Source organism: Tribolium castaneum, chromosome 10, assembly GCF_031307605.1.
Source record: "Tribolium castaneum strain GA2 chromosome 10, icTriCast1.1, whole genome shotgun sequence".
Lineage (NCBI taxonomy): Eukaryota > Metazoa > Arthropoda > Insecta > Coleoptera > Tenebrionidae > Tribolium > Tribolium castaneum.
Window position 1 is genome coordinate 7,526,684 of NC_087403.1, and position 15,650 is coordinate 7,542,333.

The 15,650-nt window shown below is 32.4% G+C and overlaps 1 protein-coding gene and 1 long non-coding RNA gene across 2 annotated transcripts; both read left to right on the plus strand.

Annotated features, from left to right (window-relative positions):
• Positions 1 to 1,665: 1,665 nt before the first annotated feature.
• Positions 1,666 to 12,219, plus strand: CPT2 (Carnitine palmitoyltransferase 2). Its single transcript, XM_966349.5, has 5 exons — positions 1,666 to 1,861; positions 1,910 to 3,322; positions 11,435 to 11,548; positions 11,592 to 11,893; positions 11,942 to 12,219. Exons 1-5 carry the CDS (start codon positions 1,859 to 1,861, stop codon positions 12,069 to 12,071), a joined length of 1,962 nt encoding a protein of 653 aa, XP_971442.3. The 5' UTR covers positions 1,666 to 1,858; the 3' UTR covers positions 12,072 to 12,219.
• On the plus strand, positions 9,123 to 9,577 carry LOC103314996 (uncharacterized). The gene is made up of 2 exons (XR_010335691.1): positions 9,123 to 9,263; positions 9,313 to 9,577. It is a non-coding gene; the product is annotated as an uncharacterized LOC103314996 (long non-coding RNA).
• Positions 12,220 to 15,650: the final 3,431 nt, after the last annotated feature.

Here is a 15,650-nt window from a genome sequence, read left to right on the forward strand (position 1 = left end):
AATTTTTTTTATAAAATTTTGTTAAAAATAACTCGAGCTTTTATGGTCCAAGTTTTTTTAATTGTACCTAAATTGGCCGAAAAATTACAAAAACAGACGAAAATTTCATTGTTTAAGCTTGTCCCGTTGATTTGTTGTGTTTTTTATCTTTCTCCTTTGATTTATTTTGACTTGGTTTGTTTTTGAGTAAAAATTCATAAAAAATGAGCCGAAACCCTACAATATGTAATCGAGAATTGTGTTATTTTTACCTTTTTTACTATTCCAAACAATTTTTTTTTAAAGTTTACTTTACTTAAACTAGCCGATAAATTACCAAAGTAGACGAAAATTACTTTATTTAAACTTGTCTCGTTTGATTTAATGCGTTTTTTATCATATTTTTTGTCTTTTTTGTTTATGAGTAAAAATTCATTAAAAATATACCAAAAACCTATAAAATGTGGTCAAAAATTGTGTTACTTTTACTTTTTTTAAGATTTCAAACATGTTTTCGAACCATATTTTCAGTTTTTTGTAAAACTTTGCTAAAACAGCTTGTGGGCAATTCTAAATAGCAATTCAAAAATTTACCAAAATTGCCCCTCTTTTTGGACACGTTTTTTTTTCGAAAAACTGCATTAAAAGTATTAAAAATCATCCAAATTTGTTGCTGTTTCAGTTTGTCTTGATTTATTTTGTTATTGAATTAGGTATTCATTAATTTGTGTAACAAATCAAACTTTTTTCAAAAATTTTGCTAAAACTGATTGAAAAATCACCAAATTAGCTCGAAGTGGATGTTATTTTAAAGTGTTTTGTTAGATCTGAATTATTTTTGAGCTTGATATTGTCCAAAGCTGGCTAAAAATTACCAAAAACAGAGTTGATGATGTTTCATTGTTTTTCTCGATTTAGTTTGTTTTTGAGTAAAATTATCAAATATAATGTAATTAAAAAAAAACACTAATTGTGATTGTCGATCAAACATTTACTAGAATCTGTTTTTTTAGTGCGCAATGTTTAAAAGAGAAAATTCCGTCTTTTCAAAATTTCAGTTGACCTTTCCGGAAAATCACTAAATTCGACCAAAAAATGATGTTATTTTGATTTTTTCAAATATGTTTGTTTTTTGAAAAATTTTGCTAAAGCTGGTGGATATTATTTTAATAAGTTACGCTCGATTGGCTTGTTTTTGAGTAAAACTTCATATAAAATAAGCTGGAAAAACAAAAAATTGCGTTTTTTCTTCGCCAAAACAAACTAAAAAACTACATTATTTTTGCCCTCTTCCAGCGTCTTAGGGCGTTTCATAACAAGCAACACAACTTGGCAAATTAATAATATTATTTTCGCCATTTTGTAACAAGTTTTTCTCGAAAAACTGCGTGAATACTTATCAAAATAGACCGAAATTAATGTTATTTTAACTTGTAATAATAATAATAATAGTGTATATTAACACATAAAAATATTCATTTTTACAATATTATTGTTATTTGGTGGAGGATTTCCGTTATAGGATTTGAATGTGGATTGGCGCGCCTCTGTCAAATATTACAGGAATCTGTATCCTAAATTTATATATGCGTCTCAAAATTTATGTTTTAGAGACAAACTTTTTAATCATTGTCCCTTATTGAACCTTTGTCGTGATTCCACCCTTTACTTATCTGAATTCGGGGGTTGGTGCGAGAAATGACTTGACAGTCTGTGTTTGACAATGACAGTTCAGTTTGACAGTAGAATGTGTAGGTAAAATTTGTTTTGTTGAAATTTTCCTCATATTTCTTCAAAATTTAGTTTAATTTAAATGTAGACACGTGCCCGTGCTTCTTTTCGTAATTAGTTAATTTCGCAGTGTGTCAGTTAATCAAAAATGGTAAGTTTTGTTAAACATAAGGCGGTTGTGAGTTCCACCTGTCTCCAGGTCTTCCCCAAAACAACACCCCTTCAGAACCAATCACGGGCGATTTTAAAGCTCCTTGACAAGAACTTAGTCAATCGGGAATACGTGGAATACCAGTTCATTCAACAGAGCCAAATTCCAACCTCACATTTCCAATCAGCATTGCCCCGACTTCCGATTCCTGAATTAAAATTAACGTGTGAGCGGTACTTGGCGGCTCAGCGGCCTTTGTTAATCGACGAGTCGTACAAAAAAACCGAAGCCAACGTCTATCGCTTCCGGGACGGGGTTGGCAAACAGTTACAAAAAATTTTAAAAGACTACGACAATAAGAACAAGCACACGAGTTACATAAGTGAGTTGTGGTTCGACAAGTATCTAAGATCGCGAAGTCCTTTACCGCTAAACTGCAACCCGGTCCTGGTTTTAAACAACGACGATAAACCGGAATACAACAATCAGCTCATTAGAGCCACAAATTTGATTGTCAGCTCTTTGCGATTTTACCGTGCCTTAAAGTCGGAGTTGTTGCACCCCGAAATTTTCCACTTGAATCCGAAGAAAAGCGACACAGAGCGGCTGAACTTCGTCTTGAGTAAATTGCCGCCGAAATTGGCCTACATTTGTGCGTATTTTAACAAGGCGTTTCCTTTGGACATGAGTCAATATCCGAGCTTGTTCCAAACGACTCGTATTCCTGAGACTGATAAGGATAGGCTTGTTAGTTGTCCCGAGTCTAAACACATTACAGTGCAGTACAAAGGTCGCTTCTATTCTTTCGAAGTATTAACTGTTAGTAATGATATCGTCTCGCCCACGCAAATCATGGACAAAATCAAGTTCATCCTGAGTGATAAGACAGATTCTGATAAGTTTCCAATTGGGGTCCTCACGACCCTCGAGCGCAACAAATGGGCCACAATTCGCCACGAACTGGCCGAAAACGGCAACGAGGCCCTGCTTAAAACAATCGATTCGGCCCTGTTTCACGTCTGTCTGGACGAAGAAACGGTCGGAAGCGACCCTTATAAAATAACTAAACAGTTTTTGCACGCCGATGGGGCCAATAGATGGTTCGATAAATCGTTTTCGCTGATTGTGGCGAGAGATGGCGCCGCTGCGGTCAATTTCGAGCACGCGTGGGGAGATGGCGTTGCTGTCTTACGTTACGCACAAGACATTTACAATGATGCAAAAAATAAGCCAAGGGTGCATCCTGATACCGCTCTAACGGAGGATTCTTCCTGCCAAGTTCAGCGTCTAGAAGTTCATCTGAATGATCATTTGAGAAAATGTGTCGATGATGCGAAAAATTCGTATAAAACGATTTGTGATAATCTTGATGTCAATTATACGATTTTTGAGGGGATTGGAAAGGATACGTGCAAGAAGAGTCAAGTCAGTCCAGACGCGATCATGCAACTGGCGTTCCAGGTCGGTATTTGTAGTAGTTGGTATATAGTGTTGGTATATTTTTTTGAAAAGATTTTAGTTTTAAATAACAAAACTAAACGTTTCAAGAACAATAAAATGAAGTATTTATGCGCATCATTAATACAGACTGAACGAAAAGTAACGCACAAAGTTTTTGTTGAGTTATTTTTCAACAAAACTTTTGAACAGCGATTTTATGTTTTAAAATGCTACATTTTGACACTACGGTCACATTTATGACGACATACGGTTTTTAATTATGACGTCTGTGGTAAATATAAAAAAATTAATAAAATAGAGCAAAAAAAATAAAAAAAGAAGAAAAGAAAATGTAAAAGTTATTGAGAACATTACATAAAGAGCTTTATCTTTTCGTTCTTGCTTTATTTTATGAGGGATAATTGTTTTTTGTTTATTTTTTGTGTTTAGTTGTATAAGTGTGTTCATGTTAACTATACTAAAAACGATTTAAAAACAATTGCTGCTTATAAAATAAGTCAAAAAATAAAGCTTGTTATGTTTTGTCTATATTTTTTTATTTTATTTGTATTAAAAAAAATAAGAATGATGTCATAACTCAAAAACACATGACAACATTAATGTCAATATGATGTCACAATGTAGCATTTAAAACATAAAATTTAAAAATATTTTTTTTCCTTTTTTATTATTAATTATCAACCGATAAAAAATATAGCTTCGATCAGTAGTCTAATTTGTGCAAAAATGGTTGCTTGGAATTTTTTTAATTTAATTAAATCGCTGCTTTATTTTTTAATGAACATTTTTCGGATTATTTTGTTTGATGTTGCTTATTTTTTAACAAGAATCACTTTTGTAGAAAAAAAAGATTTAATTTATGAATATTTTTGACTGACTTTCATTCGGCTTTTCTCTATGAAAGTGGGTTATTTGGGAGATTTTTATCGATGCGAAAATTACTAAAACGAGTTCTAAGTTCGTATTTTTTAGCGTATGTCATTCGATAACATTTATTTGCAACGAGATTTGTTGTTCTTATGTAAAAAATCCTACTTAATGGGGCTTGAAAAACACTCTATCGAGTTTTGCCTCTTTTCATTGCTTTACAAAGAAATTAAATGAAGTGTATTTAGTACGGTTGTAATTATACAGGGTGACCCAGCGGTGACTTTTTTGCTATTTGAAATATTGCCATGACGTTTTTATTATCCGATAGATCGACTTAAAATCCACAAACTAAAAATATTTTTATTATGCACAGGGTGTTGTATACGGGGTGGTGAACCAAAGATATATTTTTTTAAATGGAACATCCTATATATTTTTGCATAATTGGATTTTACGCAAAAAAATAATGTAACTTTATTAAACTATTATGGGTCTATCTTTTTTTGTTTCGGAATTATTCAACTTTTCGTTATAAAAAAGACCAATTTTTGAAAAATCACTGCGAAGTCGTTTATGAATATTTTCCGATAAATTTGCAACAGAAAAATTCAGAATACTTTGTAGTTTTAGTAAATCGACAACTTCTAGTTAAAGCACGCAGATAATATACAGAGTGTGCCAAAACGCAAAAAATTAAATAACTCATTTTTTTTAAATGGAACATCCTGTATTTTATTAAATGTATCGAAAGCATTTTTGATAAGCCTTCTAACGGTATATGGTTTGCATAGCAAATTTAAAATATTTTTCGAAATTGTTCAAAAAAATACATTTTATTACAAGAAAATTTGTTAGCCTAGAATCTGATAGTCAAATAGTAATTAATTTTTTGACATGTAACTACTAAGTGAGCCCCTTGAGGACACAGCACTTTTTAAGGTAAAACACCTCGATTTTCAAGGTAGATCAAAATTCTAAAAGGTAGATCAAAAAGTCTAAAATTTGAAGGTACGAAGACAGCTCCTTCAGAACACCCTGCTTTTCAAGGGTAAACAAAAAAGCAAAAAAAAAACGTTAAAACACCACCGATTTTCCAGGTAGTTAAAAAAACATCAAATAATTATAAAAACACCCCGATTTTCACGGGTGAACAGAAAAGCAAAGAAAATCGTTGTAATATCCCGATTTTCAAGGGTAAGCAGAAAAGCAAAAAAAATCGTGAAAACACCCCGATTTTCCAGGTATTTAAAAAAGTAAAAAATATCAAGCAAAATAACCCGATTTGCAAGAGTAAACAGAAAAGCAAAAAAATCGTGAAAACACCCCCGATTTTCAAGGGTTAACAGAAAGGCAAAAAAAACACGTTAAAATATACCGATTTTCAGGGGTTAACAGAAAAGCAAAGAAAATCATAAAAACTCCTCGGTTTTACTCCGTTATAGTAATAAGAAAGGATTAGGATAATTATATAACTACTTATATCAAAAATAGATAAAGAAGATAAGAGTTATCTCAATCAGTTGTGCGAATTAGAAAAAAATAATGAAAATTCGGTGTATACCCACACGGTATACACCCCTGAAATTGGTGAATATATCTATTAAAATCGAGGAAAAGTTTACCACTCGTTCTTGACGAATAAAAAACGCAATTATAAGAATTCGCTCTGCTCATGAGTGGACTACGTCCACGGATTGTCTTTTTTTTCTAATTAGTCGCAGACTTGAGTCACCTCCAGCTGACGCTAATATCCAAACGGTATTGTATCAAAGTTTTCTAAAACAACCTTCTTATCATATATTACTATAATTAAAACAGAATATATATATTTTTTGGTAGAACAAGAAATAACACACTTTGTATCAGTCTTCGTCACTGTCGACAATGTTTTTGAAATCGTACATCTTTTGGTTATACAATTGGTAATGTTCTTCAGAAAAAACATATTTAGTGCAGCAGATTTTTTTATTAAACAAATTGATTTTAATTCTTATTAACGAACTAAGCATATCGGTTGACAACCGATTTCTTTTTTTTTGATAATTGAAAAAACTCTTTCAACGTCTGCGTTTCCGTGTGGCAAAATGATTATTTTTGTAGCTAAATCGCTTACGTTTTTAAACAGAAATTCATCATTATAATTTTGAACTTTTGAAATTGAAGTCCAGAATGATAAAATATCTAGTTTAAGCAAATTTTCTTTTTCTTCATCAGAAAAATGGACTTTCAGCAAATTATATTCCCTTACACAATCATCACTCAAACTGTGGTTAAAGGCTTTTGTAACTTCTCCAATATCAGTGTTTGCAGAATAAAAGACACATTTAGGTTCAATAAACTGCAAATTTTTAAAGAAAGGTGTTAATGGAAATCGTTTGAAATAGTCATGAACTGCTTTAATTAAAATTAAAAAAAATTAAATTTAATTTAATTAAATTAAAAAAAAAGGTGGTTTCTCATCAAAACAAATATTATGCTACAATTACCATTATGCTGCTACGATGCTACCTTAGACAAAATTATGCTATTTTAGCACAATTATGCTACGGTTGGCAACACTGCCCTCTTTCTATCCGTTCTATTGCGTGCGCGTCTACGCTTCTGCGCGTAGCTCTGCTGTGAAAAACAATCGCCCATCGACGATATGAACTCGTCGATTCGTCGCAGTAGTTTTGGTTGGAGTATTGTGTCCGCCATTATAACACAGGTCTACAGTGGTTTTGGTGCCGGAAAAACTAAAACTGTTTTTTAATAAGCTCATTGTACTGGTTCTAACGGTATGTATATTTTTTTAAATGTACGTGTAGTTTTCGAGATATGGAAAAATACATTTATTTCGCATTTAATACCTTTCATTACATCACTGAACATGAAGAAAACTTCTTTTTCGTGATTTCTTTGCGTGAGTTTGTTCCGAGCATTCACGCATGATACTCCAGCAGTAATCAGCCATCATGTGTTCATCCCATCGACCCTGGTATCTTTCTTCCATGTTTTTTAGATCCTGATGAAATCGCTCTCCATGTTCCTCACTGTAAGAGCCAAGGTTGTCCGGAAATTTGTCTAAATGATTGTAGAGGTAGTGAACTTTGATGCTCATGTTACATCCAAGCTTTCTAAAATTTTCCAGCATGTTTTGAACCAATTCGACATAATTTTCGGACTTATAATTCCCTAGAAAGTTTTTTACAACGTTGACGAAAGAAACCCAGGTTGATGATTCTATATCGTTCATTGATTGCACGAAATTGTTGTCTTTCATCAAAAGCCTAATTTGCGGTCCATCGAAAATGCCAGCCTTAATTTTCTCCTTGCTTAAACCAGGAAATTTTTGTGATATGTAATTGAAACAGGAACCATTTTTATCTAATGCTTTGACGTACTGCTTCATTAGTCCTAATTTAATGTGCAATGGAGGCAAAATTATTTTCTCCCTACTGACTAACGCTGCATTTATGATATTTTCCTTTCCAACTGTCAAGCCTTTTCTTTCAGGCCAGTTTTTTTTAGTCCAATGCTCGCTTTTAGCTCTACTGTCCCACAAACAGATAAAACATGGAAATTTCGTGTAGCCGCTTTGTTGACCCAATAAAAAGTTTACCATTTTTAAGTCGACGCATATAACCCACTGATGATCGTGGTACTTGAGTTTTGACAATACGAGAGATATGTTTTCGTACTCCTCTTTTAATTTGGTGGAATGAGCAATGGGGACCGCACCATGCTTGTTGCCATTATGTAGCAAAACACATTTTAAGCTTCGCTTAGAACTGTCTATAAAAAGTCTCCATTCATTTGCCTGGTAGTTTGAGATACCCATTTTGGTCAAAAGACCACCAACATTATTGCAAAAAACTAGATCATTTTCTGAGCTGAACAGCGGAAGTAGTTCTTTTTCTCGACTACGGTAATATGTAATTTTGGTATCTGTAGAAAGTAAATTCCTCTCTTTTAGTCTGGATGCCAACAGTTCTGATCTTTCTTTTGAAAGGTCAAGGTCTCTAATAAGGTCATTTAAAGCTGCTTGAGTAAAAAGTACGGGTTTTGATGAGGGACCTTCAAAATTATCATTACTGTCACTATCGTCGGATGTACTACATTCTATATCTTCACAATCAGACAGGTCACAAAAACTTGTAGCAGAGATATCTTCTGAATGAGGAATAGGTCTTCTAGCAGATACCAGATCGGGATAGGTCATTTTTTTTGGGTTAATACCATGTACCTTAACTAAACAAAAATAGCAGTCATTATAGTGATTTTTTGGTTCCTTCCAAATCATAGGCACACTACACTTCAAATGACTTCTTTGACCATTTATCCATTGCCTTAAATGTTCAGTACACATTTTGCAAACATTGTTTGGGGTCCATGTTTTATCAATGTCTTTGATTTCTAAATTAAAATAAGCAAAATACGCATTTTGCACAAATTCAGATATAGGTTTTCGGAACTTTTTCAGCGTATACTCGCCACAAACATAACAAAAACTGTTTGGGTTGTTTAAACACGATCGTCTGGACGATGACATTCTTTCAGGTCTAATTTACAAACGTTTTCAATTGAACAGCAAACACAACTAAACAAGATAAAAGGCTACAGAGAAAAGAAATTATCAATATGAGTAGATAAAAAACTACACGTAGTTTTTATAATTTAGTCTTACTGAAAGTGTTGTTAAATATCATATTTTCATATTATGTGCAAAATTCGGCGGCACCATTTTTTTTATTTTATTTTGTAGACCTGTGTAATGGATGCGTATGAAGTGGAATTATATGGAGATTATCCGAATTTGAATAATAGTAAGTTTTAATAGGTACATATGTATGTCTATTTGTCTTTTAATGTATATACATTAATATTATTTATCAAATAATATATATCAAATAATATATATTATTTAGACGAATTGCCGTATATAATTGGTTGTCTACATACAAAAAACATGGAGGCCGTCCAGAAGTTTTTTTTGCGGGGCTTATACAAAGATGTGAAGATACATCAAATCACTCGATGGAAAAGAAATTGCCAGCCAGTATGTGTGTATACGGTGGTTTACAAAATCAAGGTTAGGACTCCCGATTTAAGTGAAGAGGAAATCTTCATTCCATTTCCAGATAATGAAGAAGATTTAAAAAAAATGTTTCGTCATATTACTGAAATGGTTTTTGGAATGCGTGTGGTCGAAAAAAAACTCAGTGATGATGGAGTCTTCGCATCAATAAGCTATGCCCCGGTTCGTTGTGCATGCAATGTGCGAAATTTTGATATGGCTGCAGAGGAGCCTCGCATGCAGCCCCTAATTACAGAGGTATCAAGTTATTTTTCCACCATGAAGTTGTAATTTGGATCATTTTATAAATGATTAAAGTATTATATATGTATGTTTGTTTGCTTGGAAAAGTTTATATCCCTTTTAAAGGAGAATATTATCTACAATTCAATTTAAAATAAAAAATCAAGTTTTTTTAAGTTAATCGTGATTAAATAATACACACAAACAAGGTGTTGCTGATAATTGTTTAAACAACATTGACTTTATCAATACATATGAGTTTGAAAGTAAGATGTGGGTTTACCACACATCAATTTCAAAAATTATAGAGATGACCACACATGTTTGATCTGATCATTTGGGCTGTATTCTTTTTTATTACCTTGTTTCTAAACAAATAGATATTTTTTCTGTTTACCCCTTGAAAATCGGGGGTGTTTTCTATTTATCCTTGAAAATCGGGGTGTTTTTGTGCTTTTTTTTAGATTACCTGGAAAATCGGGTTATTTTGCTTGATATTTTTTACTTTTTTTAAATACTTGGAAAATCGGGGTGCTTTGCTTGATATTTTTTACTTTTTTTAACTACCTGGAAAATCGAGGTGTTTTCCCTAAAAAATGAGGTGTGCATATTTTGACATAAGTAGTTATATAATTATCCTAATCCTCCATTATTACTACAACAGAGTAAAATCTTTGAAAAATGTTAATTTTAAAATATACCTTAAAAACGGGGGGTTTTCACGATTTTTTGTGCTTTTCTGTTTACCCTTCCATAAAAATGTTAACTTTAAAAATATACTTTGAAAATCCGGTCATTTACGCAATATTTTCTGCTTTTCTATTTGTCCTTGAAAATTGGGTCATTTTGCTTGAAATATGTACTTTTTTTAGATTACCTTGAAAATCGGGTTATTTTGCTTGATATTTTTTCCTTTTTTTAACTACCTGGAAAATCGGGGTGTTTTACTTGAAATTATTGAGTGTTCTGAAGGGGCTGTCTTCGTACCTTCAAATTTTAGACTTTTTGATCTACCTTTTAGAATTTTGATCTACCTTGAAAATCGAGGTGTTTTACCTTAAAAAGTGCTGTGTCCTCAAGGGGCTCACTTAGTAGTCATGTACTAGTGACTAATTACACAAGTAATCTAATTATTACCTGATACATAAATGAGTTTCACTCATAAAGAATTATTAATAAAATACATAAAAAAATTATTTTTTATTTTTTTGAACACTTAGAAATATTGTAAATTTGCTATAAAAACCGCATATCAATAGAGAGCTTATGAAAAATACAATCGACACATGTAAAGAAATACATGGTGTTCCATTAAAAAAAATGAGTTATTTAACTTTTTGCGTTTTGGGACACCCTGTACATTATTTTCGTGTTTCAAGTAAAAGTAGACTATTTCCTAAAACTACAAGGTATTCTGAATTTTTCTGTTGCAAATTCGCAGAAAAATATTCACAGGCGACTTTGCAGCAATTTTTCAAAAATTGTTTTTTTTGATAACGAAAAGTTGAGTAATTCCTAAACGAAAAGAGGTAGACACATAATAGTTTATATAAAGTTACATGATTTTTTTGCGTAGAATCTAATCATGCAAAAATGTATAGGGTATTTCATTTAAAAAAATGTAACTTTGGTTCAACACCCTGTGTACAATAAAAACATTTTTGGTTTGTGGACTTTAAGTCGTTCTATTGGATAATGAGAACAGAATCGCAATATTTTAAATAATAAAAATGTTATAGACCGATTATGCATCCCTGGGTCACCCTGTATACTTATAAAATAATTATCTTTAGCATTTTCTGTCATGACTGTTTTTAATATGCAACTTTGAAGTTTGTTTTTATTTCATTTTAAAAAACTTGGCACTGTCTGAATTCGTAACGGGCGAAGTTGGGCGGCGCTGTTTTAGTCTAGCTGTTGTTTTAATGAAATTACTTGGCCAGGTGGCTTATCACAAAATAAATGGGCTTTTTGTGTCCACCTACGAGTCGTGCAGCACTTCTGCTTTCAAGCACGGCAGGACGGAAGCAATTCGTCCGTGCACGACCGCTACCAAGGTAAAAATCGTGTTTTTGGTTCAAAAAATGACAATTTTGTTAGGACGTTACATTGGCTATTAACGCGTTGAATAAGCCACCGGTGGCTCAACTGAAAAAAATGATTCAGGAGTGTTCGACGATCCACAATAGGCTGATCAAGGAAGCTGCGATGGGGCAAGGATTTGATCGGCACCTTTTCGCCCTTAAATCAATGGGCGAAAAGAACGATATTAAGAGCAACATTTTTGACGATCCTGAGTATTCGCACATGGGTTACGATATACTCTCGACGAGTACTTTGAACTCGCCGGCCATTTTTGCGGGGGGTTTTGGACCAGTGGTGCCGGAGGGGTTCGGATTGGGGTAAATCGAGTCTTTAGGTTTTAGGGCTGAATTAATTGGGTTTTTAAGGTATGTGATTAAAGACGAGTTTTTGGGGACGCTTGCAACGAATTATAAGGACCGTACTAATGGACCAGACTTCATGGGTGCTTTGACAAAGTCATTCGAGGAAATTTTTGCAATTTTGCGAACCAATTAGTTAAGCAATGATTTATATTTATTCCGGTATTTTTAGTTCGAATTTGTATTCTTCTGTTTTTGGTTGTGTTTCATACAGTATGAGTAAGGTTGAATATTATAAAATTATATAATTTTTTATCGTTCGTTAATAAATGTTTCACATTTTCTCTTCGAGTTTTATTGCTGCAAATATTCATCGTGAAACCAGTTTCACATCCACTTCATTCAAAGCGAAGGTCACCACAGGTAAAGGCAATACTCCAAGCCGAACAGATTTGGGTTATATAATTAAAAAATGTGGTATGTTAAACGTTAAACCTCTATAATCCGCAACGGTATTTTTTATTTTAGCGTTTCAACTTTTTGAATTTTTTAAAGCGTTCATTTCACTTCCTTTGTTGTATATTCGAGAGAAATAATTTACAGTAATATTTACCTTAAAAAATGTATACATAATTAATACTAGGATCTTAGGAAATTGCCCTAACCCGCAGTTTTTAAAAGCTTTTGTTGAAATTTGATATAAATTTTTATTTTTCTTAAATTGCCAAAATTACATATTTTAAATGATTTTTAAAAATCCTAACGTAGTATTTAACTTTCCTGATTTAAAATAGGATATTTTTTAATTTGTATTTAGTTGTAAAACAATACATCCCGAGATTTTTTTTGTTTCTCAGGCTTACAATCTTTCAATGTCACGCCCAGTATCTTAGCCGACGGTTTAACCAAATATATTCTGGTTACCAATTTATTTTCTGGTTTGGCGTATTTGATTTAACCGACGTTTAAATTTTTCCTGAAGGAACTCTGTCAGGTTACCAATTTTTTTAAGATTACGTCCGGTATTTTAGTTGATAATTTAACCAAAAATATTCTGGTTACTAATTTATTTCCTGGTTTGGCTTATTTTAGCGCTTGCTTACGATTTAACCGAGGGTAAAGTCTTTACCGAAGGAAATGTGTCGGGTCACCAACTTTTTTTCAGGGTTAAGCCCGGTATTTCAGTTGATGGTCAAACCAAAAATATTCTGGTTACCAATTTATTTCATGGTTTGGCGTATTTCATTGCTTGGTTATGATTTAACCAAGGTTAAAACTTTTACCGATGGAAATGTGTAGGGTTACTAACTTTTTTTCGGGTTACTTCCAGAATTTGAGTTGACTGCTTAACCAAATATATTTTGGTTACCGATTTATGTCCTTGTTTGGTTTATTTTAGTGCTTGGTTATGATTTAACGAAGGTTAAATTTTTTTCCGATGGAAATGTGTAGGGTTACTAACTTTTTTCAAGGTTACATCCAGTATCTCAGCCGACGGCTTAACCAAATATATTCTGGTTACCAATTTATTTCCTGGTTTGGCGTATTTCATTGCTTGGTTATGATTTAACCAACGTTTAAATTTTTCCTGAAGGAACTCTGTCAGGTTACCAATTTTTTTATAATTACGTCCGATATTTTTGTTTATAATTTAACCAAAAATATTCTGGTTACTAATTTATTTCCTGGTTTGGCTTATTTTAGCGCTTGCTTACGATTAAACTGAGGGTAAAGTCTTTACCGAAGGAAATGTGTTGGGTCACCAACTTTTTTTCAGGGTTAGGCCCGGTATTTCAGTTGATGGTGAAACCAAAAATATTCTGGTTACCAATTTATTTCCTGGTTTGGCGTATTTCATTGCTTGGTTATGATTTAACCGAGGTTAAAACTTTTACCGATGGAAATGTGTAAAGTTACCAACTTTTTTTCAGGGTACATCCAGTATATCAGTTGACTGTTTAACCAAAGATATTCTGGTTACCAATTTATGTCCTGGTTTGGTTTATTTTAGTGCTTGGTTATGATTTAACAAAAATTAATTTTTTTCTCCGATGGAAATGTGTAGGGTTACTAACCTTTTTCCGGGTTACGTCCAGTATTTCAGATGACTTCTTAACCAAAAATATTTTGGTTACCGATTTATTCTTTAGTTTGGCGTATTTTAGTGCTTGGTTATGATTTAATCGAGGTTTTACCAAAGAAAATGTGTCGGGTTACCAAGTTTTTTCAGGGTTAGGCCCGGTATTTCAGTTGATGGTTGAACCAAAATTATTCTGCTTACTAATTTATTTTCTGGTATGGCTTATTTTAGTGCTTGGTTATGATTTAACGAAGGTAAAATTTTTTTTCCGATGGAAATGTGTAGGGTTACTAACTTTTTTCAAGGTTACATACAGTATTTCAGTTGACTGTTTAACCAAAAATATTCTGGTTACTGATTTATTTTCTGGTTTGGCGTATTTTATAGCTTGGTTATGATTTAACCGGACGTTTAAATTTTTGCTGAAGGAAATGTATCAGGTTAGCAATTTTTTTTAGGATTACGTCCGGTATTTTAGTTCATGATTTAACCAAAAGTATTCTGGTTCCTAATTTATTCCCTGGTTTGACTTATTTTAGTGCTTGGTTATGATTTAATCGAGGTTAAAGGTGGCGGGTTACCAACTTTTTTTCAGTGTTAGGCCCGGTGTTTCAGTTGATGGTTGAACCAAAAATATTTTGGTTACTAATTTATTTTCTGGTTTAGCTATTTTAGTGCTTGGTTATGATTTAACGAAGGTTAAAAATTTTTCCGACGGAAATGTGTAGGGTTACCAACTTTTTTCAGGGTTACGTCCAGTATTTCAGTTGACTGTTTAACCAAAAATATTTTGGTTACCAATTTATTTTCTGGTTTGGCTTATTTTAGTGCTTGGTTATGACAAAGTTAACAAAGGTTAAAATCTGTACTTTAAAATTTACATTTTAAAATCTTAAAACGGCTTACTAACTTTTTTCAGGGTTATTTTAGTTTCTTAATTTCCCCATATTTCATAATCATTTTAGTGGTTTCATTATCTTATAATTTCAGTTTTCCAATTTCTTAATGTTCGGAGTCCTATAGTTTCTTAAATGATCATCATTTCAGTCACTTCTTCAGTCGCTTAGTTCTTCAGAATTTTAGTCTCACTATTCTTTAGCTTTTTGTTTCAGCTTTTTACTTTAATTTATCTAGTTTTCAACTGGAAATACCCTAGTTCTATTTTTTAAGATAAAGTCTTTTAATTCTGAAGATTCACGAACCTTTGTAAAAGCTCAGCATTATTTCAGTTAAGTCACTTTGAAAAATGACTTACTTTCTCACAGTGAAGTTTTAATAAATAGCATAACACAATTAGAAGCATTAGCTTTGTCTCTTGTTAAAGCCGTTGAATTCGTGAATATTTTTTTGGTAGAAAGTACTTCAGGAGTTGTACAAAAATTAGTTAGTGACAAACCACACAAAAAATATCTTTTTTTTTAAGTTTTTTTTTCTGGAAATAGAAATGTTAAGTGAACAAAAAAATATTGGTAATACAGAGATGCCTGTTTTTAGTACTATGTATTATATGTATTTTCATACAGTGAGTTCATTTTCTAAGTTGAGGTGAATACTTATAGAACAACAAACTAATTTTACAAAACCATGTTTTTTTATTTTTCCATCTCTAGAAATTAATAAAAAATGTATTTTAAATTAAATATCTGGGCTCCTCATTGAAATACGAAGATAGAGTATAATAGAAAATTCCACAAG

Bases quoted from the DNA above. Each gene is read 5' to 3' on its own strand.
- CPT2 (XM_966349.5), top strand. The intron at 3,323-11,434 runs GTCGGTATTTGT...TTACTTGGCCAG, and splicing joins TCATGCAACTGGCGTTCCAG to GTGGCTTATCACAAAATAAA. The intron at 11,549-11,591 runs GTAAAAATCGTG...CAATTTTGTTAG, and splicing joins CGTGCACGACCGCTACCAAG to GACGTTACATTGGCTATTAA.